Source organism: Pithys albifrons, chromosome 10, assembly GCF_047495875.1.
Source record: "Pithys albifrons albifrons isolate INPA30051 chromosome 10, PitAlb_v1, whole genome shotgun sequence".
NCBI classification, from domain to species: domain Eukaryota; kingdom Metazoa; phylum Chordata; class Aves; order Passeriformes; family Thamnophilidae; genus Pithys; species Pithys albifrons.
The window spans coordinates 9,192,535-9,216,576 of NC_092467.1; the positions used below are offsets into that span (position 1 = coordinate 9,192,535).

At 45.2% G+C, this 24,042-nt stretch overlaps 1 protein-coding gene across 7 annotated transcripts in view; it reads left to right on the forward strand.

The window, feature by feature from the left end:
* Positions 1-24,042, forward strand: part of PACS2 (phosphofurin acidic cluster sorting protein 2) — an 80,081-nt gene that overhangs the window by 47,756 nt on the left and 8,283 nt on the right. For all 7 annotated transcript variants that reach the window (XM_071564681.1, XM_071564682.1, XM_071564683.1 and 4 more), the window contains exons 15-22: positions 1,266-1,372; positions 2,090-2,244; positions 5,598-5,708; positions 7,624-7,732; positions 14,758-14,800; positions 18,318-18,360; positions 19,562-19,697; positions 23,609-23,835. In XM_071564681.1, the coding sequence (XP_071420782.1) occupies positions 1,266-1,372; positions 2,090-2,244; positions 5,598-5,708; positions 7,624-7,732; positions 14,758-14,800; positions 18,318-18,360; positions 19,562-19,697; positions 23,609-23,835 (931 nt within the window). The remainder of the gene's footprint in view (positions 1-1,265; positions 1,373-2,089; positions 2,245-5,597; positions 5,709-7,623; positions 7,733-14,757; positions 14,801-18,317; positions 18,361-19,561; positions 19,698-23,608; positions 23,836-24,042) is intronic.

Consider the following 24,042-nt stretch of genomic DNA (forward strand, 5'->3'; position numbering starts at 1 on the left):
TTTTCTCTTCTATAAAACACCATTCCTTCTGGTTAGCAGCACACTGGGACTGGCTCAACCCTTGCCCTCACAAGCCTGCTTCTAAACTGTGGTAGAATGGAATGAAGAAAACAGGGAGGTCTGACCTGTGGTTTAGGCTGGGGTTTCTAGGTGTCAGTGTTAACCCAGGAGAAAATATTTTGGGGTCGGCTCACAGTGCATGTGCACTTGTGATTCCTGACTGCAGGTATGTCACCCCATCCTTTCTGAGTGATAGTTGTGTTAAGGAGAACCCTGAGCAGAACATTTTTTACTGGCAACATAGAGTAGTTTGTTAAGGGTTTGAAACAGGTTTTTCTCCTTTTGGAACCTTATTCTGAAAAAGCAATAAAATACGTATGGAATAGGACCAGTAAACATGTGCTGGTGGGTGACTGTTACCTGGAGAACTTGTGCCAAGCTCCTGGAGTTACATTGTCTGGTTTGGCTTTCTGCTTCTGGAAGAACAAGGGTCTCATGTGTGAGACTGCAAAATTACCAGCTGAGGTACTGGTGCCAGTTTCTCTATACTTGGTAGACAGAGAAATGTTTTCTACAGATGGACAGAAAATGTAGATAATCTTCCAGTAATTCTGGCAGCTTGTGCCTGCAGTATCAGAGGACGTGAAACTAGCATTGGCTGGGGTGTATAGTTTAGCAGTGCAGGATTTGAAAGTGTGAGATAACTGCTAAGTGCCATAATTATGTCTGTGTGTACCCAAACTGTGTGTTCCTCATTAGCTGCATGGAGGGGAAACAGTCCCTCAGGAGGAATGTGTATATTGGTAGCACCCTTCCCTTTTTTCAGTGCTTGAGTGTGTTCAGACCACTGCATTTGTTTAAATCCTTCCAAAATCAGAGAGATGCAACTGCAGTTCTGGAAGCAGGCAGGTAGACAGTATCTACTCTTACCCAGTGCTGTCTGCCAGATGAACAGCCTTCTGCTGCTACCCTGTCCTCTGTGCCCCTAAAAACTGTGCTGTTCTAGAGTTGTCATTGCCATGTTTGGGATATGGTCTAGGTGTCTGTCAAGAAGATGTTTCCATTTTTCTAGAGGAGAAGCTTTCCTTTGGCTGCTACACAAGGACAAGGTATTTGAGAAACAGCCATATCACTTACAAATCACACATAGGAAGAGTGCCCAGTTTTGGGTATGAGAAAACCTAGGAGGTTGGAGGAGGTACATTTTCTTCTTGTGACAAACTGTACCAAAAAAAGGACTGTAAAATGTTCTGTTCTCTCCTCAGTACCTATCAGATGTCTTGCAAAAGCATACATTGCCAGTAGTCTGCACATGCTCCTCCGCTGATATTCAGGCAGCTTTCAGCACTATTGTCTCCAGGATACAGAGATAGTAAGTTCTCACCTTGCTTGTGTTGTTTGTCTCACCTCTAGAAGTCTCTCAGTTTCTGTGCCTCAGGGCCCAGGGAGTTTTTCTCAAATACTGGATGAAATTTCTCCCTTTCAATCCTTCTTCCAACCTACTCTCCTGAAGTCAGGATAGTGTAGCTCTTCAGCACTCAACAGCCCTGCAAGGTTGTTGCTGTTCAGCCATGTGTGTGGGGATACAAGTCACCAGCACCACTGATCATAAAAGATTGTGGTTTGGAGGCTCTCTCATAGGCTCAAATACATGCAGCAGTAAAGTATGCAAAACTAGTAAGTGGATTTTAAGGAGTTCTTGCTCCCTCCTCCAAGTAATTCCCAGATTAATTCCTCAAGGCACTTCCTAGTTACCTGCTGATGGGTATGGATACCTGAGAGTGTTCTCTGACCCAGCAGTTAGTAGTAGCAGGTACATCCTAACCTAGATAGTTGAGTCTAGCCCTTCAGATGATCGAAATGTGTGAAAGAAGGAGCAAGGAGACCAATTAAGAAAGTACTGAAGAAATGTTCTATGTTATTAATAATGTTTTAAGCTGCTAATAATCATTGTGATGATGTTGCCTTGTGTATTGAATGAACTCTCTTCTGCTGTAATTGTTATTAACCAATTTTTTTGTGTGTGTTACTTGTTCTGAAATATGTGGTTGAAAGCACAGTTACAAATGTTTCCTCTTTTTCTGTCTAGCTGTAACTGCAACTCACAGCCTCCAAACCCAATTAAAATTGCAGTGGCAGGAGCGCAGAATTACCTCAGTGCCGTATTGAGGCTCTTTGTAGAGCAGCTGTCTCACAAAACCCCTGACTGGCTCGGCTACATGAGATTTTTGATCATCCCTCTAGGTAAATAAGGAATGGTTTTTCTTCAGAGAAATATGAATGCGTTAAATGTGCTGCATTCCCTCAGGAGAAACCTTTCTAGAAGCTTTGGCTGTAGGTATATGGCTGTTAAATGAGGCAAAGTGTTGTATTATTGTGTAATGCTGGTGTTGCTGCTCTTCTGTGAGTGAATTTCATCCTTAGGTTCTTGATGCCAAAGTCTGCTTGTAAACCTTTAGTTTGAAGCAAGGGGTTAAGTACTTTTTCCCCATACAGGATGATTCTTGTAAATCTTTTCATCATGGTACAATGAATGCACAGAATAATGTTCTAAAAGCCCTTTCCCTACCTGAAATGTTAAATTCATTGGGCACTATGTTTCCTAAAGCAATAAGTGTTCTGGCCTCCGTGAGCCTGACTCCCAAAATGGTAATGGAGAAGGGGTTGCAAATTTTTTAAAGGCCCTGAAACTGCTGAGAATTTAAATTAGTCACATTACATGCATCTTTTGACCTTTCCTTTACGTGCTGTTCTCTTCAGGTTTTTCTCTCAGTTTTCCAGCACCTTATCTCTGCCCTTTCAGCAGCTCAACAAGCTTGCCTGGCTGGAAAGTCACCCAGCTTCAATTGCCTGTGTTGAAGGAAATAGAGTGGACTGATAACATTAAGTGTCTTGTTCTAGTCAGAAATGTGAGAAATGTTGTTGTGACAATGCCTGGGAAGCCAGGCAGTCACTGGTGCTGTGGGCAGGGACCTCTGGGCAGTGCTGGTGTGGTAAGGGTGTGAGGCCAAGAGCTGGTCTAGCCCAAGGCTTGGCTTGTGTGAACAGGTTACTTGGGATGCAGGCAGCAGAAAACTTTAAAAGCACTTTTTCTTGGTGTTTTACAATTTTCTAGGATTGGGACCAGCTGATGGCAATTTTTGTAGGAATCAGAAGCTGGTGCCCAGCACCATGAGCAATGGGGTTAGGCTGTTGATTCAGAAGTCAAATGAAAAAGACAGAAGAGAGCTGGATCCTTCTGTAAGGAAAGCATTTAGTTTCCAAAGTGTTTGGCAAGAAGTGAAGAGACAGGGCTTTAGGGACTAAAAACAAAAAAATATTTTCTGCAAGGTTCGATGTGCTTTGAATGAGAATCTGGGTGCCTGAGACTTTGATCCTCACTTGCTGACTGTCTCCTGACTTTGAGTTTTCTGTCCTGCAGGTCATTAATGATCTGAAAATATTCTCTTTGAAAGTGTAATGCAAGGTTCAGCTGCTATGGGTTTGGGTTGATTTTTTTAATCTTAAAACTTTTTGTGATTAAAAAAGAAAAACTTAACAAAGCACTTCGATAATGAAACTGCTTCAGAACTGAGAATCCTTTTTAAATGTACTTTAAATATAGAAACTTCTCTAATAGGACCTTTTCTATAGAAGTCTGCAGTATTTCCTGATCGGATCAAGTGCTTATTTCTAGCCAGCTTTCTGGCAGTTCATTAAAGTGATTGAGGAGTAACCTCTCATTTCTGACAATTGAAAAAGCACCAAAGACAGAATGGTAACTGTGCCATAAATGTCTTAAAGGAAAAGCCTCTCTGCTGCTACCAATACTTTTGAACTAGGGATGGTGGAGGTTTTCCAAGGATGGTTTTACCTTCTGAATCCACAACAACACACTACAGTGACAGAAGAGTCAACCTTCAGTGGTTTATTAACAATGAGAAATGCTTAGTATCTGGAAGCATCCATACTGGGAGATTCAGTACTGCTTCATGCTACAGATTCTGTGGCTGAAAGACTCTTTTGATGTGCAAGCCGCTGTATAAACAACTGAAAATGGAAAAGTAAAATAAAGTAAAAGGTTGAGGGTTATTTTAGCTGTTTAGGGTATTCTGACATTTTATTTAGCTCCCATGGGTAGAACTTCTTGGGAGACCTCCTGTTTATTACTTTTTTCCAACTGCATCTGCCATGTGCAATGTGATTTCCCAGCACGTGAGAAAGCTTCTCCAGTGCATAATGCAGAGCTGTTCTGTGTGTACTGTTAAAAACTTCACTGCAAAAGACATGGTGTGAAAGTAGCTGTGATCAGGAGGGGCCAGGAAAGAACTTGGGTCCCAGTCTTTAATGACACTGAGAGGAGCTCAGATAGACCTGCTGCTTGAACCTTTCCTCAAGGTCTGAAAATTAGCACTGGGGTTTTTATCCACCGTGAGCTTTGCTTGGAGCACAGTTAAGCAACTGGGGTCACCTCGAAAGTACTTGTCAGGTTACCAGTTACCAGCTGGTGACTGAACTGCAGCATCTGGAAGTGTGAGATGTGAGAATGGAAGATGTGAGAATTCAGTATACAGGAAGGATAAAAACAATCTGATTAGGAGGAACCATGAGGCTACTTTATCGCTGATTGTAAATGTACAGGACTTGTGCTGAGCATGACTGCCATGTGGTGGCTGGGAAGTGTGATCCTGGCACACCTTTTCTCCTGTGTAGAAAGACTGGAGAGGTAGTTGCAAGAGGGGGCTGTCTATTTTAGGGACACAGGTGGCCTAAAAGGAAGGTGACAAATTCTTGCTACCTCCCAGGGGTAGATCTTGTCACTTAAATGCCTTCCCTCTCCTGCTCAGTTGAAGTCAGATCTCCACTCAGGGCTGTAAGCTGAAGGCTGGACGCACAGAGCTGCTGCAAGGAGGTATTTCAATGGTCATAGAGGAGCTGAGCCACAAGGCTTAGCCTAGAGCAAGCAGGGACCTGATGCATATGCCTGCATTCATTGGGGACTGTAATCCTTGGACTCTGTGTTCTGTCTTTAATTGCGGCCTATTTATGGAGCTTATAGTCCTTTTTAACCAATTAAACAAGCCTCCCTGGGTTGTTTTTCCTGGTTGGGGGTAATTGCCTCTTCTCAGTATTGTGAAACACCTGTGGTGTGTGAATGGTGTTGGGAAGAAGGGATTTGGCACCTCCTGACAGAGGTGACCTGGCCTTGGTGTGTGTAGTGCAGCCTGTGGGCAGGAAGGGCTGTTTAAGAAAGCTGTTTGCAAAGCTGAGAGACTGAGATTGAGAGCCATAGGACCTCTGTGCCTTCCAAATAATTTCTTTCCTCAGCAGTTTCCCAGTCCTGTTTTCTTTGGCCTTTTAAAATTTAATTTGTTGGGGTGAAGAGAGAAGTGTCAACTGAAAGATATCAGTGTGTTGAAGCAGTCTTTGCTGGGAATGTTATTTGCATGCTCTTGTAGAGACAAGCCGGACTAAATGACTTGATTATAATCAAAAAAAATTATTTCTGGAGTGTCTAGTGTAGTTTTGTTTTCAGAATTTTAGTTCCTTGTGGATAAAAAACACACTTGTGTGCAGTGCTAGGAAGAACAATTGTCATGTTTTCCTTTCTTCCTTAGGCTCTCATCCAGTGGCCAAGTATCTGGGGTCTGTAGATTATAGATACAACAACTTCTTCCAAGATCTAGCCTGGAGAGATCTGTTCAACAAACTTGAAGCACAGACCACTGGTAAGACCATGTGTCTGTGTCTGGCCTGTGTGGGATGAAAAGTTTGAATGAGTAATTTTAACAAAGGTCAATGCAAATACAAGAGGAAGCAGACAAATGTTTGTGATCCTCTTTTCTCCTCACTCCACTACATTCCCATTTCAGATGCTGACCTTTGTGAGTCCTTCACGTGGTGGTTTGTAAACAGTTGTTGGCTCCCAGAGGCACTAACAAGCTGCCTGTGAGTCATGCTGTTCTTACCTAGCTCTCAGCTGTGTTCTTTGTCGTGGACATCTCGCTGCCAAGTTCAGTGCATTGCTTTCCATCGGAAACAGTACAGCCTGAAAGATCTGGAAATCTGGGAGATTAACTTCAGTTAGTTGTGTGTGAGAATGTTCTAAAGTCTGCTGGCAAAATCTCTGTCATTAAAGAATTATGTTCTTCATCCATGTGGTAACAAATGAGAGCTGCCCTAGGTCAGATCAACAGGTTCCTGTTCTGATATGAGTCTGTTCCATGCCAGGTTAAAGCCCAACTCTATGTTAAAGTATAAGCATTAGTATTTTAAGCAAATTAACAGTTTTTTCATCAATTTCTTCAAGAACGGAAAGAAACAGGAGAAAGGAGGATTTGCATCCTAGGGTTACACAAAGGCTTGAGATTTGATGCTGTCATGGCAGCATAGCACATAAGGAAAAAGCTGTGGAGTTTGTGGAGCCCCATGAGTGTGGGGAGGTTGCAGTATGGTTTTCCTGTTAGAATTGCAGAGTCCTTGAGGCTCCCAGAATGCTCCTGGAAGTCCTCTAGCCATGAGAGGAGGGAGAGAGAGTCCTCTTCACAGTAAATCTGCTTTTGCCAGCAGGTGAGAAGGTGGCAGGACAAGACCCTGGGCAGCCCATTCTGAAGATGAAGTTAGTCTTGCTTGGAGCAGGAGACTGGACTAGAAGTCTTAGTGTGCCTCCCAACCTACACTTGTCCTTAATCCTAAGCTTGTAAAAGAACAGGTGTATGGAACTGGTTTCTTTTCGTTCCTTACTGCACTTGAAAATGCAGATAAATGTGAATACGGAGTTGATTTTCGTGTCTGAGTTAGGAATATTTCATTAGCTGTAGAAATGCATCCCCAGAGCCAAAGCTGTTCATTTGTGAGGTGTCCTATGTTGGTTATATGCTGCAGCCCCTATGTAGTTGTGTATTTTTGTGCAATCCAGACCTTGTACATTCTGCATTTTTATCTGTGCAGTGGGAACGGCACAGAAACCCTGTGATGGCTTAAGACAATCTGGTAAAGAATTGTAGATCTTAACAGTTCACTGTTAAGAGTCTGGGTTAAGATGTCCGTTATAAGGAATGGAAGTGGCTGGTGAAGGTGTTTAGGCAATGTCTTGCTGTCAACTTGAGTCAAACACAGTCTCACAGATCTGGAGCGTATTTGCTGCCACAGATGTGGTCTTTGTGCTCCTCCTATCCTTGCATGTCTCACAGACTTTTCAGTTAACTCAGCAAGGCCACGAGTTCATTTGGAATTCAAGTCACTGAATGCTGGTGTGATCAGAGCAGCTCAGCTGGGAGAGGTGGCCAGGCACCTTCTTCAGCAGAAAGGTGTGAAAAAGTCTTAATCTGACTCTGGGCAGGTACATGTTTTCAAAGGAAAGCTTTTAACAGCTATAAAATATCCATGACATTTCAGTCAGACATTTCAGTCAGTAATGCTGTGTGCAGATGTCTGTACTTGGCAATCCTTCCTAATGTTTTCACCTTGATGCTCTCGTAGGATGTTTGGTCAGACAGCTTTACTGTTCTCTGGGGTAGGCAGAGCTTCCTGTGGGAGATGCAGTTCAAATGCAGGTGGGTGGTTACAATCAGCAAATGGAGAACAGTTCTGGTGTTGGTCTGGGAATTCACATAATGCTTTTCTGTCTGTGTTCTCTTGTAGTTCCCGAGACACCCGATGTCGTCTCCCGGATAACACAGTACATAGCAGGGGCAAACTGTGCACACCAGTTGCCCATTGCTGAAGCCATGCTGACATACAAACAGAAAAGGTATGTCACTGATGTCACACTGGCTCCCAGGGTGAGCAGCTGGTTGAAAACAGAGTGCTTTTCTCATCTCATGTGCCAGCAGTCTTAAAATCACTCTAAATGTCAAAACTGTTGGGAGTCTTACGATAGCCTGCACCCAGTGATGTGTACACTTAGTGAATCTACAACAGTGGGGTTACTTTAAGTGCACTGATTTTTTTTGAAAATAGATGTTTGGGGAAGTGGAGACTAAGCAGGACAGACAGATTATATCTGCTTAGGTTTCAGAGATCTCTTACCACAGAGACCTCAGGTATGTATGACTGCACCTCAGCATTTCCCCTCAAAGTATTTTTCATCAGATCTGACCTTTTTACATCGGTGTTTATGGAACTGAAAGCCTTTCTTTTTAAAGTGTAAATAGCAGAGCTTCTCAAAGGAGAGACAAAATCCTTGTTGATTGGCAGTTGCAGGCTACCAGGACTCCTGTTGGGGAGGGCTGACTTTCACCAGGGTTTATATCAACTTCTCTTAAAGGATAAGTAGTCTGTAGGAGGGTATTGGGGTCTGAAAACAGGAGCAGGAATATATAGAGCCTCATGTGGCCATGGTCCAGGAAGAAGACTAACAGTCACTGAAGGATAGAGAAGCATTCTTATCAAGGGACAGAGGTGAATAATAAATTCCAAGTCACATCCCAATAATTTACAAGAGAAGGACAAACAATTTATGTGATTTTTCTCTGTTAGAGTCTAGCAATTTCCTATGAGACATGGATGGTGTTAATTGTTAATTACTTTTATTTGAATTTTCATTTTTGATCCATGAACATGCTTCATTGATGTTTCCTTTGCATAAGAATTGGGAGGGATTAGAAGTATGGGTAGAGTCACTTTTTTCCCCTCTTTTTGGAAATTCTCGTTTTATATTTCTTTTCCATTCCTGTGTCTGCTCTTATGTTACTTTGCAGAAATGAATCAGTAAAATTTTGCCCATGCTACTTGTTTTCCTAGGGAAAATATTTCCAGAATGACTAGTCCAGTAATAGAGACTAGTCCAGTCTCTTCATGTGTTTGTGAACTTCTGTAAAGTTAATGTGATGATAAGGGGGAAGTTTGAAGAGCCACAGGGTACTTTGACGCTCTTGACTTCAATTTTCCATTTTGTTTTTAGTGTGAAGACTTACTGTAGTTACCAGTATGGAGATCAGACACTCCTAGTGCAGTGTGAACCCCTTCTCAGGGCTGCCTTGTTCTTTCTCTGCACCTTGTGGTTGCTGGGTTCTGCACTGGTGTCCCCTACCTCCTCCATTCTGTTGCAGATTCATTTTTGTCATTAACACATATTTAATAACTTTGAGTTTCTAATGTGCCCGTAGAGGTCATTTCAGTGTTTTGTTGAACAGCGTCTGAAATGCACTTGAGCAACCCATGCCTATAGTCCTTCCAGAAGTGTGCATGACCACTTTAGCAATCCATTTGGATTTTATACCCTTTGGACTCTGGTGCCATGCCTGAAGCTGTTGATAGGTTTAAGTCAGGCTCAAACCCTGTGGAAAGATACTGGGAAGAGAGATTTCTGAGACTCGTAGTCAGACTGGCATAGCTGGCAGTCTCTGTGTCCCTGTGTGTCCGCTTTAAAGTAACTTCTGCTTTCAGGTCTGTACCCCATGAGCAAACCAGAGTGAGTCAGAGGAACAGGCTCTCCCATGGAGCATGGGCAGTTGTTTCCCAGTGTGCCTTCCTTTAGAAATGCCTGTGTCTCACGGGCAACAGCTTAGGGAGGGTATTCTGAAAAACAACACGGAAATCGTCTTCATTAGCACTATCTAAATGAATGCATCACTTTGTTGTAAGTATAATAACACATCTATCTTTTTCTTTGGTTGCTTCCTGAAAAGGAAAAAGAGCTTTCATTTTGATTTTACCTTAAGGTATCAGTTCCTTTTAGGTTCCCTCTCCCATCTCCTATCTCTTTTCCCCGTGAAGTGGTCTTTTTTGCCTTGTTTAACAGTTCCTGCGGGTCTGGGATGCACAGTTCGTGCTTTAGGTTAAATTCTGCTTGCTGCTTTGAAACTCTGGCATCTGCTGGCAGAATGCATAGCTGAAAGTGACTGCTGTGCCTTTGGACCACACGTTTGGGTTCCCAAGATGTAGATTGAATGGGAATGGAGGAATTGTTGAAAGAGTACCTTTGAGCAGTAAAACATGGAGAAGGTAGGGGTTTTTTCTTGCCTTTTTCCTGGCCATCACAGGATATTGTGTAGCTCCGAAAGGATCAGATCTGAAAAAAGGCTTTTCAGTTCCCATCTGTTGGAACTGGAGTGCTGTGGGTGGCACTTAGTGGCTCAGGATGGGGTTCAGCAGCTGTGCAGTGTCCAAGTGCAGACCAGTAAATCTCCCTGTAATCAAATCGTGGAGGACTAGCTTTTTACTGGCAGGCTATCCCAGATGTATGGGACTTGCCTGAGCTTAAGAAAGAGAAGACAGAACTATGCTGCCAGTGGAGTTGTGCTCTTTGAGCTGCCTCCAAGGCCTTGGTCTGCAGGGTGCCCTGCTTTGAATCATATGATAATTGGGCATTGTTTATTTTGTTCTCAGCTCACAAAGTTAACTTCAGCTCCCTCTCCCTTGGGTGAATGGCTTCAAGGCCAGCTTTCAAGGAAGTGGTCCATGTAGAAACAGCAGCACTACCTACAAATCCATTGCAACAGAAATTTCCCAGAATCCTAGCATTTGCTCTGTTAAACAAGTCCCAGTGGTCCAAGGAAAGCCAAGCCAGCCTTTTAGGATGTAGCTGTATGTGATGAGCTGCTTTATAACTTTATTGCCAGCTATCCCTATTTTAACCTACCTCTGTTCTTCCTGTGCTCTTGTTCTGTTTGTCATGGCAAAAAGTTGGCGCATGAACTGCCTGTGATGGACTGCAATGGTGCCAAAGCTTTGTCCTGTCCTTTTGGAGCATCTGCTGACCTTACCTGAAGGCAGGGGGGCTGGCAGTGAGGAAGGGGTTCAAGAAGGAAATTAATTGCCATTACAGCTCCTCTGTATTACACTGGGTGACTGACTGTCTGTGAGCTCTGGGATAAGTACTGGTTACTGAATCTTCAAGGAATGGTGCAGCCCAGGCAACGTCTGTACTGCTGAGACCGTGGTGGTGAGATGGGCTTCTCACTAGGACGAATGTGTTGTAGATGTTGATAATCTCTCTGCATTGTTTTTCTGAAAGAGACCGCATGGAATTTGAGGTCTGAGGCTCATCAGACACTCATTCCCAGTGCGGCTGGATTGCTGATCAGTTCTGTGAACCTGCCTGGTGTCACCCACTGTAATTCAGTGCCCAGTGCAGCTCATGCCATGTGGCTTCTGGATAGAGCTTGCATGAATCTGAGGAGCAGCTTGGCTGTTGGAAATGGAGGCATTGTTCACTTGTCAGGACAAAGGCTGAATCATTTCCTGCCTGGTTACATGCTTACCAGAAGCTCTTCACTTTGTATTGTAGTGTACTTCTCAGCTGTTGCTGCCTGGAGCACAGTTGCCTTGGTTGAAGGGTTCCTGGGCAAGAGAGAGCAGGGGTAACACTTCTTCCTATCTGCTGTGTGTCTCAGAGGCTTCACAGAGTCCAGGCCATTGCTCTGAGTGCTGCTTCTCAAACACACCCTGCAGCAGTTGCTGAACATGAACACGACTGGTGAAGATGGGTCTGGTCCCTCCTCTGACTCAGCAGAGTCCATGTCATCCAGCTGGTTGCTGCAGGAACCTCCCTGGTCAGCTGGTGGAAACATAACAGGAGTTCATTGTGCCCCTGGCCTGGCCAAGCAGTGCAGCAGAGCAGAGTCAAGGCTTAGAAAAGGCTGGATATCCTGTATGCCAGCCCACTGTTGGAATGTGAATAATGCTGTATATGAGGTTTTGGGGAAGGCTGTTTCATGGGGACGTGCAGTTGCTTTGTCCCTTTTTTGGTTTGATCACTGGAGACCTGGTGGAACCAGGACAGTGTTGGCCAGCAGACAGCTACAATTGTCAGGTGGGAATGCTTCATACCAAAGATATACCTTGGACACTTGTTGATACTATATGGCTTGAAATGGCTCAGAGGTGATGAGAGTTCCCTCTTTCCTGTTGACCCCCTTCTTAATTTGCCTTGAATAAAGGTAGTGCCTGAGACCCTCCTGCTAGGAAATCACCAATGTTTGGCTTCATTTGAATCTGGTTTAGGTTGCTTAAATTTTAAATGAAATCTTACTAGAAGGATAATAAGTGGCATAACTGCTCCCAGTGGTAATTCAGTCTCTCTTATCGTAATATCCAAGTGCTTTGTAGCTTAGCATGTACACTGAAAGATATTATTCCTTCCATTTGTCAGGGTGAGTGACTCCTGGTGATACAGCTGCTTCTCCTTTCTACAAGTCCTAAAACAGAAATCTGGATATATGTCTTAATCTGAATGCATTTCTTGAGGTAGGAAGGGAAAGTTCAAGTCCATTTCTGAACATGCTAGCTTTGAGGAGTGATTGGAAGTGGATGGACTTTGCCCAAGTAAAAACAGTAGACAGCTCTAATTCCAGACCAAGATTTTCTTTCTAACCTCTCTGGTTTTTGTTGTCCCCAAGAATTTGTTGGTTTGTGGGTTTTGTTTTTCCCCAGAATTAGAGAGATGACATATCGGTAACACAGTCAAAGATCACAATCTAGGATCAAGTCTGGCTTTAAGTTACAGGTACCAGGACCTTCAGAAGCCCTGTGAGGAAAAGTGAAGCCTTGGATATGGCTGCGAGGTTAAATCTCTGCAGCCTGGAAATCTGTGCGGCTGAGGTAATAAGGGGCAGCTGCCTTTCCAGGGACAGAGGATATTTTATTTGCAAGGCTGGTAGGAGAAGCTGAAGAGTCTGTTACGAAGGTGAAAGGATTCTGGATTAATATTTTGGGGTTTTGGGATCCTGAAGAACAAGACTCGTGAAAGAGGAAGTGGAGAACAAACAGGATCATCTCATCTTTGCTTTCATCCACATGAAGAGCAGCTGCTTTGCAAAGCTGAATTTTCAGAGGCACTTGTGCAGGACCAGAGATCCCAAGAGAACATGCAGGACTAGGCTAGCTGAGCTGAAATCCAGCTGGATTGATTCGGGAACAGTCTGTGCATCATTGTGAGCTGTGATAAATGGTGACTGAAACAAATGATTTATTTGAGTTGCCACTGAGCTCTCCACAGTGGGAGTCAGAGCTCCTGGGGGAACAAGAATGAGTTTTCTGCTGGAATTGGGCATTGGGTTTGTTTTCTGAGAGCTCAGAGTAAAGCCATCAGTAGCTGAGAGATGACAGGGCAACTATTGTGCTGCACTCAGTTGGTCAGCAGGACTCACTCTCTGCCTGCTTCTCAGCCCATGGAGCTAAAGGAATGAGAAGAAAGCTGAGCCTCTCTGCTGTGCTGCTCCCAACAGCTCTGTGGTTTTCTTGCTTCCCTTTGCAAAACTGGAGTTGGAAATGTCATGTTCATAGGAGATGTGTTTGCTGGGAGCCTGCAGCTGTGTTTGCAAAGATGTGACCTTTCTGCCTTCCAGCACAGAATCAGTGACTTGGTTGCTTTGTCCTGTGCTTTGGGGGAAGAATGAAGGTGCAGTGCCTGTGACTGTGAGGAGAAAAAAGAGCAAAGTTCTTGACTTTGCCTTATGGATGGATAAGAACTTAGCCTAAGTGAGAAGCTGTTTGCAAAAACACACTCTGCTTTGGACCAAAGGGAGGTCTGGCTGAGTCATGTTCACTGCAGTTCTATGCTGTTCTTTCCATGGGACTTAGAGAAAAGTGTCCAGCCTGGGCTAATCACACAGTGGTTAACCTTTGTGCATTTGCTGCATTTTCAATCTGTGCTAGAAACAGCACAAAAACACCCGCTTTCCTGAAGTAGTCATGCTGCCTTGAGCTAAATTCTGGATGAAGGCAATGCTGGGTGGTTTTCCTGTGAGCACTGAGGGATACACAGAAAGAGAAACATGACAAGTCTCAGTGTTTGTCTGCTTCCTACCTGTTTCCTGTGCTTGATCACCAAGAAATGTGTGTCTTGCCCATTCAGTCACTTCCACTGCTGAATTCCAGTTCCTCAGAACATGTGGATGTGCTCCTTTGGTTCTCTCCTTACCATGTGGGTCCATGTTAATCTCTGTTGCCCTTGAAGGGAGCAGTTGCTCTGCAGGCCCTTCTGGCCTGCCTTCCTCACTCAGATCTTGCTCCTCTTGTGTTTGTTGCGTCTTTCCCTAATTCTTGCCAGGTTCGACTGTGGCCTTTGTTGCTGGCCCTTCTCTACCCTTTGTCTTCTGAATCCTGGGCAGGGCTAGAGCAAGAGGGGCTTTCCAAATGTGTGTATTGTCTTCGGTTGTTTCTGGGACATGGTGTGCCTTTGGTTCGGTTTAGCTGTTTGCAGTTCTTGAGTTGGTGCCCTGACCTGCCCGATGTGCTCTGGTGCCTGATCTCTCCAGTGTGGCTGTGGAAGGGACTGCGAGCTCCCAGTGGCCTGGGATGTGTGTGTGCGTGCGTGCGTGCGGGAGTGTGAGCACATCTTTGCTAGTGCTTCACAAATAACCACGTGTCACGGCTTGTAACCCCGTGGCAGGCTAACTGCTTTAGCGGTGCCGGGCTGTGCAAGGTATGGCACGTGGCTCCAAAGGTGGGACGCGGGAAGGCCATGGGTGCACAGCGCTTCAGGGACTAGTAAGTAACACACAGTTCTCTGTGGTGTTGTGGCACAAGATCCATTTCCTTGCAGTAGGAGGTCGTGTGTCTGTGATGACTGCCATGCCATTAAAGCATGTTTCTCTGTCAAGCGTGAGGGAGGGAGGAAGACACTGTTCCCCGAGGGACATGCCATAAGCTGCGTGCTCCTCCACACCCGTGCAGACTCTTGGCGTACTGGCAGGGGGCCTTGAGAGGAGCGTTGGACTGGCGCTTGCATACTGTCCGTCCCTGCTGCATGCTGGAATGCAACATATAAAGTGAGTATCATGCCTGGGGTGGAAGCGAAGCTGCTAACAAGTCTTTTCTCTTTGCCTTTAGCCCTGATGAAGAATCTTCGCAGAAGTTCATTCCCTTTGTTGGGGTGAGTGTTGTCATAGTTAGACTGTCTCAAGACAGCTAGAATAATGTCCATAAGTGTTAACCTGAACTTACCTGGTTTCTGGAGTAGAGCAGAAGCTCTAAGGCAGAATATCAGCACAAGAATGTGATGGTTGGATGCAACTGCCTGGTATGTAAGCAAACCTCTAAGATCCCTCAATAAACTACAGAGTGTATTTTACTTCTCAAACAGCTTTTACTTCTCAGATATGAAGATGATGTGTCCCTAGAAACCAGATCTGCAGGAATGTTGTGCCCAGCATTGCCCTAGTTGGTTGGTTTGGCCAAATTTGCCAGTATCAGTACTCTGTGTGCTCGTCATGAACAGTCTTAAATGCTCATAATGTCCCATCCGCTTCTGTGAAGTGGACAGTACATCACATCAGGGAGATCATTTATGCCACTGTTAAGGTTGAGTCTGAGGCAGATCTATTTATTGTATTTTAGTATGTGAACATGTATTTGGGACAGTAGTGCCTAGTTTTTCCTCCTGTCCTTATTTTTAAGAGTTCCCAGCTGAGGTCACCAATTTCAGAGATGTAGGCAGGGCCACGTTTGTTCCAATGTCGTCGTATTTTGGGCACTGTGTCCTTTGCCTTTTCTAGCTTTCCTCCCCTTATTTGATCGAGCTCTTCAACTTAGTAAGTTTTAGGTACAAAGTCATTGACCTATGACTAAAAAGGAATCCCCTGACTGCTCTTGAGCTGTTGGATGTTCTCTTCAGGGCTTTTGCTGCTGTCTTGTAGCTTCTCTTTCTTGCATGCTGGCTGCCTTGCTGTGCTCGCTCTGTGTTAATCTGACTTGTGTGCATTCCTGTTTGTGTCCCTGTCAGTGCGTCAGAGCTAATCCGAAATCCCAAGGCGTTTAAAGAGCTTAGCCTCTCTTGCCCTTGGGCTGACCCTGCTTTCACTCATGTGTCTTCTCAGGGTGAGAGTCTCTCCCTGCATTATTCCTGAGAAGACAATCTACTTTTGTTTGTTGAAGAACAGAAGTCTCCTGCAAAATGGAGACACATCCTCCCAATTTGTTCCCTGCTGATGAGCTTTGCTTGATCTTGTCCCTCTCGTGAACTGCAATTTCTACTGAAGAACTGTTTTTATAAAACACCTGCTTCACCTTTCCCAATAATATGAAAAGCCCAGAAGGGCTCATCTCACAGTAGCTGCTGGGCTCTGCAATGCTTTTCTTTGGGACTGATTTAGTTCCATGTTATGTGCAGGCAAATGGGGCTCAGCGTGTTTATCCAGTTGCTCCGAGATGATTGTTGTCCTGATATTAGAACTGCTTTTCCAGACTGGATTTGATTGTCTTAAAGTGGTGAAAGAGTGAACAGCTTTGTTGTGTGCATTGCACTGCCAACCCTCAAGAAAACTTGCCTTGAAAGCGTGGACTGACTTCCTGTGTCAGCTGGTGATGGTGGTGAGCTTGCTCTTGCTTCTGAAGGGTTCATGACACAGTAATTTCCCATGAAACACATCTAAAGAGACTCTGAAAGGCATGTCTTAAAAAGTCTGAGGCTGGACACGAACTCCCAGTCTCTTTCCCTCAGCTACATCTTGGAACTTCTGGCCGAGGAAGAGAGGGAGGCAGTGACTTTCGGGTTTGCGACTGCTGATGTTGGCTGGCCTCTGTTGGCTTTTGGGGTGCCAAACCTGATGTCTTACAGCTGGGTTGTGCAGTCTTTGACCCAGAAGTGAGCAGGGCAGTACCCTGCTGCTCAGCTGGGCTCTGAAGTGGTGGGAATGGAGGCTCACAAGGGGCCAGGGTCAGTTTGTGAGGCTTGCATGGTTTTGCACCTGCATTGTGCTGACATCCAGTTGCCAGGAGAGTTAACAGGACGTGCCTCTTCCTGAAGGGAAGGGAAGCTGGCTGCTGACACATTCCTGGGTGGAACATGTTGGAACTACAGCAGTCTCAAGTGTCTCCCTGAGTGGAGGGAAGGGAAGGTGTTTGTGTTCCTTCCATGTGTCTGAATCTGAGCATCTTTAATCAGCCAGCAAGGAGGAAAAGGCTAGAAGAGATTTCCTGTCTGGCTTGCAGATCAAGGTAGCTCTAGGCAGCTTCCTGTGTTGCTTGTCTTTCCTAACTCTTCTGCCTCACCTCCTCTTGCTCACAGCCAGTGACAGTCTCTGAAACATCCTCTTGGCTTTTAGCACATACAGCACAAATGGCTGCTGGACTCCAGAGCCTGATTCGTTGTGCTTTGCATGGAGACTGGCCAAACTGACCTGCAGCCTCCTTCTCGCAAGTGAGTGACCCCTCAGGGGCCTCTGCACACACTGCTGAGTTCATGATGGCTTCTCCAAGACTGGATCTAACAGAGAATCCACCAGAGAGCCTGACAGTTCTCCAAGATCTAGTGTTGAGCATAGCTCCCCCCAGCCTCCAAACTCTGCAAAGCTTTTTGCTTCTAATAATTAAGTCCTTTTTTTTTTTGATCCTATAGCACAGAAACCTGCTTCCTAGAGATGTGGTCCAGACGTGGTTATGTCTGAATTTAAAGACTTCTATTTTCAAACTAAACAGACTGCATGGCATCATTTCTCATTCTAAAGCAGGTTTTATTGACTTGAGCTCCCTTTGCAACTCTTTCCCATTTGTCAGCATTTATTAGGGTAGACATTAACGCTGGATACAAGTTTCTTAAGGACCTTAAGGAGGGTCTCTGCTCTGTTAAGAGGAATGATCCCTGTGCACCATAGCAAATTATCACTACGGAAGATCCCTGCTTTTATATCTCTGAGGGGCATTTTATCTTTCTAGGCATAGAGTGTTCTTGGGAGCTTGTTTGTAGCATATTCTGTTCCGCAAATTATCACCAGTGGCATTTATCATTAATCTTAATGTACTAGCTGCTGGATGGCCACACACATTTGTACCCTTATTACAGTGTAATTTGGATCATTCTGACCTGTCCATGTGGTAGTTTGTCCATGTCCGCATCCAGAGGCTTTACTAGAAGCTTTATCTTTGCCTGACACTTTCCTTGTTTTAGAGCATAGGAAACGTGGATCAGAAACTGCACATTGTTGCTTCTGTGGTTTCTTAACAAGCCCCAGCTATGCTGCACCCTGGAAGTAGCTGCATTTGGGTGGTGGAAGCAACGTGTCTGTAATTAATTGGTGTAATTAGCAGTGCTGAAGGCATGTTTATATGTCCCTTTGTCCTCCCTGCCCTGTTCCCACACATGTCATAGACACTGTAGTTGCTGTAGCTTGGTGGTGAACTGTTCAGAGCTGTGCAGGTCTGTAACAGTTCCATGGGGTCTGTGCTGTCCTTTATGTAGGTCAGGGAAGGGCTATGAGCTGGTACTGCTTGGCTGGTCACTGCTGGAACTTGCCCAGCTCTTAGAAGACTCCGCTTTTTAACTTACTTCAGTTACTCTGACTGCAGGGACAGTGCCAGGGGGACTGCAGGGATGAGCTTAGGTTTGGGGTTGTGAGTTCACAAAGTTCAGGGGGCTCCTGTTTCATAGAGCTCTTCTGTTTTGCTCCCTTTAGGTGGTGAAGGTTGGAATAGTGGAACAATCTTCTGCAACATCAGGTAATGAGCACCTTGTGTGTGCCTTCTGTGTCACACAGGTGGTGGGAGTCTGACTTCACAGGCTGAACAAACTTGTCCGTTGCTGATGTCTTGGAGTGTTGTGAGGTGGAACTGGGTTTTATTGGCTCCCAGTTCCACTGCCTTGACTTCCAGTGACTTGTTTGTAGAAAGAGAGCCCTCTCTCTTGAGAGAGGCCCTTTTTCTTCTTACTTTACAAAGAGCTTCAGGCCAGATGAAATTCCCACACTCTCATCCACGGAAACTCCACTCACATTTGTGCAAACACCCGTTTTTCTCATGTGTGTTCTCAGTGGGATGGATTCACTGCTATAGTTGTTTGAGGTTTCTGTTCCAGAATGGGGAGGCAGTTAATCAGAAGTTCATGCCTGTCTCCATACACTGGCTCAATTGCCAAATAAAATCAATCTTAGACATGTGCCTAACACGGGAACTTTAGTATGGGCAAAACTTAGACCCTTTTATTTTTTTAATGTGTGAGGCAAAACTGAGTGACACAATACTGCCTTCTTACACACGTGAATGTGGGATAGATGGAGTAGTCCTATTTTATCAGTGTGAACTTTTTACCCTTTCGTGCACACTACTAGTCAGGATTATTGTTTTCCTCATCTGTTGGGGTTGTTTCTTGTATTGCTTTACTATTAAACCCAGATTCTTGTGGTCTGAGTTGCACACAGGTTTGTGCATGGAGGCAGCCCTTCTGTGGGTCACTCCCTGCTGCCACAGTGCTTCTGCCATCCTAAAGGGCCAACATGAGGGTTGTGATGCCCTGGCTGGGCAGGGTGAAAGCAGGTGGAATGGGGAGGTCACTGTGATCAGCCCAGAGGTACTGAATTCCAAAAGTGGTGCTGTCCTGCAGTGATTGCAGGGGGAGATCTTCCATCAGAGACCAGTAGGCTGGGCTCTGAAAGCAGGAAGCTCAAAAATCAACTGGGAGCAAACCGTATGAGAACCGATGGGGAGCCCAGAGGATTGTGAATGTCTGTACCTGTCTCATACCCAAACATAGAAAGCCTGGTGATTGACATGTGGAGGCCGTCAAAGCTGGTGGGCTGGCTGATCTCTGGGTTAAGTCTGAGCAAAACCTGTGCAGCAGCAGTGTGGGCAAGGAGACTGAGCTGGGGTGTGCATGTACTGGGCTGTGAGACAAACCCAAACACTTTGACTTCCTTTTTTTAAGGTGACTCTGATGATGCAGCTCCCTCAAGCTCCAGTGTCCTCTCTTCTACCCCACCTTCTGTGTCTCCTGCTGTGAAAGAAGCCTCCCCCACACCCCCTTCCTCACCATCTGTTACGGGCAGCTTCTCATCCTCAAGGTAAACCTTGTTTTGTCTCCTCACAGCCCCCTTGGCTGCTTATCTGACATACATGAGGCAGCTCCTCTAAAGGAAAACCCATAGCTCTTTCTTTGTCCCTAGCAAACACTCGAAGTTGTTACCTTTCTCCTTCACCTCTTTTGCCTCTGGAGTCACCATGTCCTTGCTGGCTGACAATTTGCTGGAGAGGGGAGAGGGGATCTTACACTTAATGTGAAGGTTGCATGTCTCAAGGACAGACACACTGGAACTAGAAGAGGCAGCCTTTTTTTTGATAGTCTGACAGAAACCCTGGTTCTGATGAGCCATTGTGGCAGCCTATTTGGGAAGGTTAGTTTCCTCCATTTGCTTGTATTTTCCCTTTGAGACTGGTTTCTCTTGAGGAAATATGTAGTCAGAGAAATTACTGACCCTAATACACATGGGTGCCAGGCTAATCCCTCATGATTCTTAAGTTTTCAGTGACCAGGTGACTGTGTAAGGTCAGAGTGAATCTTGAAGGAGTTCCCTCTCTGTGTGGGGGGAGCTGGCAAGCCTGTAAGGTGACACAGTAGAACTGCATTGCCATTCATGTGTGTGGCTGAAAGCATATCAGAACAGCAAGGAGACTTCACCTATAGATAATACCAATTTCTGGCTTAGCTGAAATTTTTAGAGGTGAAGGGAAGAAACCCCTAGAAAACTGCCAGTAAAGACTTGCCCTGGCCAGTATTGCTCATTTTGTTGCTGCACAAAATGTTGGCATAGTGTCTAACATTTTGCATGCAATTCTCATACTTAGAAGCACTTGGTGAAATTCCCCTTGATTTTGTCAACTTCTCTGAACCTTTAAGGGAACATAACAGCAGTCTTGTGAGGAGGGGCAACTAGAAGTGCTTGCACTCTCTCCCCAAAAGCATCTCCTACTGTCCCTGTTGGAGACAGAATGGGGACCTTTTGTGCCCACCTCTGAGTGCCCTGTGGGAACCTTTAACCTCTGACTTCTTAAACTGGTTTAAGAGTTCCATTTTAACAAGAGGAAATGGAAATGTGTAAGTCCTAGCTTAGCAGGTGCCCAGCACTGGAAAGTGTTAGTGCCTGTTCACATGTGCCAGGAGGTCCAGTTCCCCTGATCCCTCCTGTTGACTGCCTGTGCTTTGGTGTCAGGAGAGCCCTGTGTGCCTCAGGCTGGTCCCAGCAGCAGCTGGCTGGCAGTACAGAGAGCTGGGGGCTGTGCAGGCTCTGGGGAGCAGAGCTGACTTCTGTGTGAGCTCCTGGGCCTTCCAAAGGTGGAAGTTGTTTGGAAACTGGTACCCACAGGAGTGTAGGATGTTAAAGTTGTGAGATGTGGTTGTGATATACCTGAAGTTGACAGCCCGGCTCTAGGAATCTTGTACTTTTTGGTTCCATGCTGTGTGGTAAAATCATAAAGAAATGAGGAAGTTTAGGTTCAACTTTGTTCCATCTCTCCTGACCTGTAAGTGACAGCACAGGGTGGGGAGGGTGACCCAGACTGAAAGATTAAGCCACATGCTTAACTGGGAATGGAACATAAAATCCTGCCTGAGCATAGTGAACATTAGGATGCTTTGTCTTTACAACTGAGTTGAGAAATGTGATGCAAAGGAGCCTTAAAACTCAAAGCAACCTCTCCAAAGCATCATCCATAAAGAGTCTCACTTCTGACTATTGCCCCGAGAACTCAAAACCTGATTTTTATGATCAGAGATGAACTCAGCTTTGTGGTCTGACTTTCAGCTGAATAAATGGCAAAGAAAAGGAAATGGTTTTCTGAGAGGACTGTAACAATTGGGACATCCTTGTTTTACCTTGAGAGTTTCTTATTAGACAGGTGGTGCAGAGGGATGCATATTTCATTCAAGATCACAGATTTAGCTTCCTTAAAAATTGCCATTTCTCAAACAGCAGGGACAGGGTGGTAGATAACTTTAGGTTTTTGTCTAGTACTTACATATTATTCAACACTGATTGTCATTGTGTAGGAAGTAGTACAGGCTGTCAGCCATAGGTCTGCTGAGTGGTGAACCCCTGCTCCCTTGGGTTTAGCTGGCAAGAGGCGGGGCAGGCAAGGGCTGGAATTTCCCAGGCTACTCATCTTCCCTTTTCTGGCTCAAGAAAGGCTGGCAAAGTGTATTGGTGATGCACTACAGAATGTGCAGGAGTTTTCAACAGCAGATCATGTCCTGAAACCTGCTGTTGTTTAGCAAACATCACAGGACTGGCAGAGCATTTTTCCAGCAGTGGAATTCCACAGCAGGTGGTAGGGCTTGAGGGGAAGCAATTATTCCATGTCAACTCCATTGCGAGGACCCTGGGATGACCAGAGATCCTGTTTGATTCTGAGCCGGAAGGGAAGCAGCTGGTGGCATGAAGAGCTTATGAATATAGGAGATGGAAGCAAGTCAGGAAGACTGGGGATTGAGTGCCTAATGTTCAAGGACCTGCCATGTCTTTGTTCACCCCAGTTCAGAGCTGATTTTGACTGGACAGAGTCACTCACTCATTAGTGCTCAAGAGGCAGCAGCAAGTGCTTACAGCCCCTCTGTCTTGGTTTGAGCCCATAACACCCTCTTACCCACTGTCACATGAAAGGGAGGAGGGAGACAGAAATACAAAGATTTCTAGTCTTAACTGTATTAATTAAAAGTTAGTAGCTGTAAGCACTTCCAGACAATTAAATCCTTACGTATCCCAACGCTGTCTGTCTTTTAACTGACAGCACACAGGCTGGAAGGGGTTCTGACCTCTGATATGAAGCCACTTCAGCCGGGGAGAAAATTATTAGCAATAAGCGTCCTTGGAGTAATTTCCTCTCCTATGAGGACCACACTTAATAGCAACAAGAGAAAAGAACCTTTCTCACGATAGCTCCTGAAATAACATTTATTAATACAAATATGTGACAATAACTATATAGGGTTACTTAGTCGGTGATAACATTTAGCTGCAGGATTGTACAAAATACCCCCCCAATCGGCACAACACACATTTCAAGGGCCACCCCAGCAGTAAATCACTCCCATAGCAAACTTAACTAACAGAAGATTACTAAACAGGAACACAACAATTCAACACCACCAGTAAACACACTCAATAACCCAAAAGAAAAGCAACAGGAAAAATATAGCCACTTCCCATTAACACGCATACACCCAGTGAGCTATAGCAAATTACAACTAATAAGGAATAAGAAAAATAAAGTAAGAATTCTGTTGCTTACCTCTGCAATATTGATGGAATGGGGGAGACAGAGTAGCTCTCAGGTTGCCCTCCCAGAGGTGGAAAGTTTTTCTCCCCAAGTTGCTGTTTAACTGCACTTCTTTTATACCTTTTTTTCTTCTCCAGGTGTTTGTGTGACCAGTAGTCAATCTATTGGGGGGGGTGATGCAGATGCCTTGAGGTGAGGTGGGCCCTTGAAGATATTGCAAAAGAAGGCCATGCTATGTCTTAACACTCCATCCCTTGTTAATCTTATCAGTTTGAAAGACTTTGTCCTCTGCTTGGAGCATCTCTCCAGTGGGCTGAGGCATCTCCCTCAACCCATCAGGCCTTATCAGCTCATCACCCCACACCCACTCAAAAGATAAAGTGATCCCGGACACCTCAGGGTTGCCCTGGCTGGCTGGGTCACTGAATTCCACATTGTGGAAGGAAACTTACCCATTTCTCGCCCCTGTGGGTGTGCAGCAGGTTGGCTTGGTGCGAAACTGGTGCCACTGTGCAGTGTGACACAGGCTGCATCTCTCAGGGGTGACATCTTGGACTTTGTGATTGTCGAGTCTGGCTATAAAATGTTTCTGCCTGATTTCCCAAAGAGCCTTTGACTAGGAATGGCAGCCACTCTGAGAAAACACAGACTGGGGAACCACTGAGAGCTGTGCAAAAAGTACCATCTTTCTCTTGTTTTCCAGCCAGGGCCTCGGTGCTGAGTTGATGGGCCTGCAGGTGGATTACTGGATTGCAGCTCCACCCGTGGACAGAAAGAGAGACCCAGAGAAGAAGGACCCCTCCACTACCAAAAACACACTGAAATGCACTTTCCGGTCCCTCCAGGTCAGCAGGTTACCTGCCAGTGGGGAGATTGCCACCACTCCAACAATGTCCATGACTGTCGTGACAAAAGAAAAAAATAAGAAAGGTAAGGTGAAGGTGGACACATTTGCTGCTGCAAAAGACCAAGAAGGCAATGCTGCTTTCCCAGTCCTGCTGCTCCAGGGCTGCCTGACTTGTCAGTCCTGCATTACAGCATCTTAGTCATATTTTTATCCCTAAAATCCTAATCTGTAGATGAGAAGTGACTGTATAAGGTGATAGTTTGAAAAGTTGGTTCTTCTTTGTGCCTTAA